At 40.7% G+C, this 2609-nt stretch overlaps 1 protein-coding gene across 1 annotated transcript in view; it reads right to left on the minus strand.

Moving 5' to 3' along the window:
* LOC118324143 overlaps positions 1–2609 on the minus strand; it is a 16202-nt gene that overhangs the window by 11378 nt on the left and 2215 nt on the right. The window contains exons 4-7 of the mRNA XM_035656299.1: positions 1746–1902; positions 1418–1499; positions 1264–1326; positions 717–913 (exon numbers count right to left, since the gene is read on the minus strand). Of these exons, the coding sequence (XP_035512192.1) occupies positions 717–913; positions 1264–1326; positions 1418–1499; positions 1746–1902 (499 nt within the window). The remainder of the gene's footprint in view (positions 1–716; positions 914–1263; positions 1327–1417; positions 1500–1745; positions 1903–2609) is intronic.

Below are 2609 nucleotides of genomic sequence, written 5' to 3' on the forward strand. Positions count from 1 at the left end.
TATGTTAGCCTAAATGAATCCAACCCTCCCAGTCATATTAATACTCACATTCCTTGAGGCACTAGATTCTATTGCCCCAGGAAAATATTAAAAAAATAGGAGGCTAGCATTGTGGTACAACCACCAAACCTTCGGCTTCGGCTGAAGATTGTGGGTTGTTGTCATGCCATTTTGCCATGCCCCTGTGCAAAACCCAGATAACACATAAATATTTGCCACTACTAATTTTTTTTTGCATCTTGTGGCTGCTGTACCTACAGGATACAGTTTTCGATATGTTGGCAAAACAGGCTTTTGGAAAATCTCTCAAAATATATATTTACACCGGTGCAGCTATGGGAGGGCTAACTTTTTAGAAAACCAATTCTCATTAAACTGAGTAGGCACTATCTTGGCACCCAATATCTAGTTCTTTTAATACATGCATTCATTTAACCTGTAGAGCTACCTTGGTGTAGTCTGTGTTAGCGTTAGCACTGCTGCTAGCTGCCTCTCTCACTCAATTCTATGTGCCTCCTCAGCTAGCTAACAGATATCTATAAAAGTTTGCGGTGTGGTATAAGAAAACTAATGGCTTCCATGAAATTGCTTCATTACTAGCAAGTGTATAACAAAAATTGCCATGACGGTGTGACAGTGAGTTTTCCACCCCTCTGCTGCAGCCTGGATGGTTTGTAAATGGGAAACACGACAATAAAACAGAAGGATGCTCTCACAGCAGCTGGTCTTTGACCTCCAGCTATCCTGAGTGTCGTTGAGAAGGCCACAGGCTCTGGCGTAGGCCTCCATGAACTGACACTGGAGATTGTCCACCGCCGGGTATCTGCACAGTGTGTTGTTGCAGGCAGTGATGTAGGGCTCCGGGTCGATGTAGCTACAGGAGGTGAACGGCGCCTCCTTCAGGAGATTACAGCTGTTGTTGGAGAGTATAACAGTGTATTTATATAACGATGTAAAATGAAGTCCTGCATTCACTGTTAAAAGGAATCTCAAGAAAGGAAAAAAAAACCTTGTTTCTGTAAATGTATTTGTCTAAAAAGAAAATAATCAGCATGTTTCAAATTAGAAAAGTAATACAAGAATATTTGGCTTGTTTCTGGAAGAACTGTTTTTGCATTCCTGATCATGTTGTGTTTGCGTCTTGTAACTGATATATGATATGTAGCTACTCAAGGTGGAGCTAGTTTTAACTACTATGCAGTTTAGTGGTTCCCAACCTAGAGGTCGGGCCGTATATATGTGTTTAGGTGCGTCTCCACTTACCGTTCAGTCATCATGGTGCAGTTGATCTGACTGTCAGCGGTGTCATTGTGCTCTGTCTCGCAGCTAAGGGGCAGAAGAAGAACACAGTGTGTGTGTGTGTGTGTAAGGATGCAGCAGTCAGTGGATGTTCAGGTGTGCGGTGATGAGATCTTACCTAGCGGAGCTGAACTCGGTGAACTTGACTTCACTTAGAGAGCTGCTGGAGTTTGCACATAAACCTTGCAGGGAGGCCGATCCTGGAGCCAGATTAACAAACACAGATTCAAAATGTTACACCATCAGTTCATCAATGAATTGTAATTCAGCTTCATTCACTCTGGTCTGTTTCATCAACAACACACAGTATGCCAATTAGGGGGTCATCCCTATGTTCCCTGGTCCCATACAAAGCGGGGAACATAGGACCCGGGGAACATAGGTACGCTCCCCCAATTAGTGCCTCCGCATGCACACTACGCCCTATAATGATGACTTTTCTGTACCATTCATGCGGATCTGTGCGGTGGTGCCATCAAAGATGACAAAAGCAGTGAGGTTGGAGAGCGACACTTTGGCGGTGACTCCGTTTTGATCCTTAGAGAGCTCCACGTTGTGCTTCGTCTGAGACGAGCTGTTCAGGCTCAGCGTTGTGTTGTCCAGCTACAGAGGGACGGGCAGAGGCACCAGTTAGCTTTCCATAATGTTGTCAGACACTTAAAATAACAAAGCCTGTTAGTGGACAGACTTTGATGGGAACATTTGTCGCCAAAGATTATCTTATGTTGCATCCCTTTTCACAAATATTTTCACATCTAACTATTCTTGATGAATTAAGAATTTATTTTGACCAAACCAGAGTTGGTGATTGTTGGAAAGACTAACAAAGACGGTTTCTGGTTTCTGGATAAACTATTGGTCTATCTTTGTAGGGATCCTTTCCATAATGCTGTCAGACAAAGAGAATAACAACCTGAGTCTGTCTGTGTCAGAAACAACCTTCAGTTGGTGGCTGTAGGTAAGACTAATAAAAATGATGAATTTAATTTTTTATACAAATCCTTTAATAATATTTGTTAATTGTTGAGAAATGAAAATGGCCAATAGATTATTATACTTTTAGTATTTACAATAATCGGACCATTATTAAATGATAAAAAGATCATCTTTTCTATTTTCAATTTCAAGATTTTAAATGTATCAGGTTCTTATTTCAACATTTTCCTTCCTAATTTTCAGTTCGCCTTTCATTTTAATTTTTACTTAAAGCTCCAATGTGTAATACTGAGGAGGATCTATTGTCAAAAATGGAATATAATATTCATAGGTATGTTTTCATTAGTGTATAATCACCTGAATACAGGAATCAT

This window comes from Morone saxatilis, unplaced genomic scaffold (genome assembly GCF_004916995.1).
Source record: "Morone saxatilis isolate NCDOM2014 unplaced genomic scaffold, NCSU_SB_2.0 Contig15, whole genome shotgun sequence".
NCBI classification, from domain to species: domain Eukaryota; kingdom Metazoa; phylum Chordata; class Actinopteri; family Moronidae; genus Morone; species Morone saxatilis.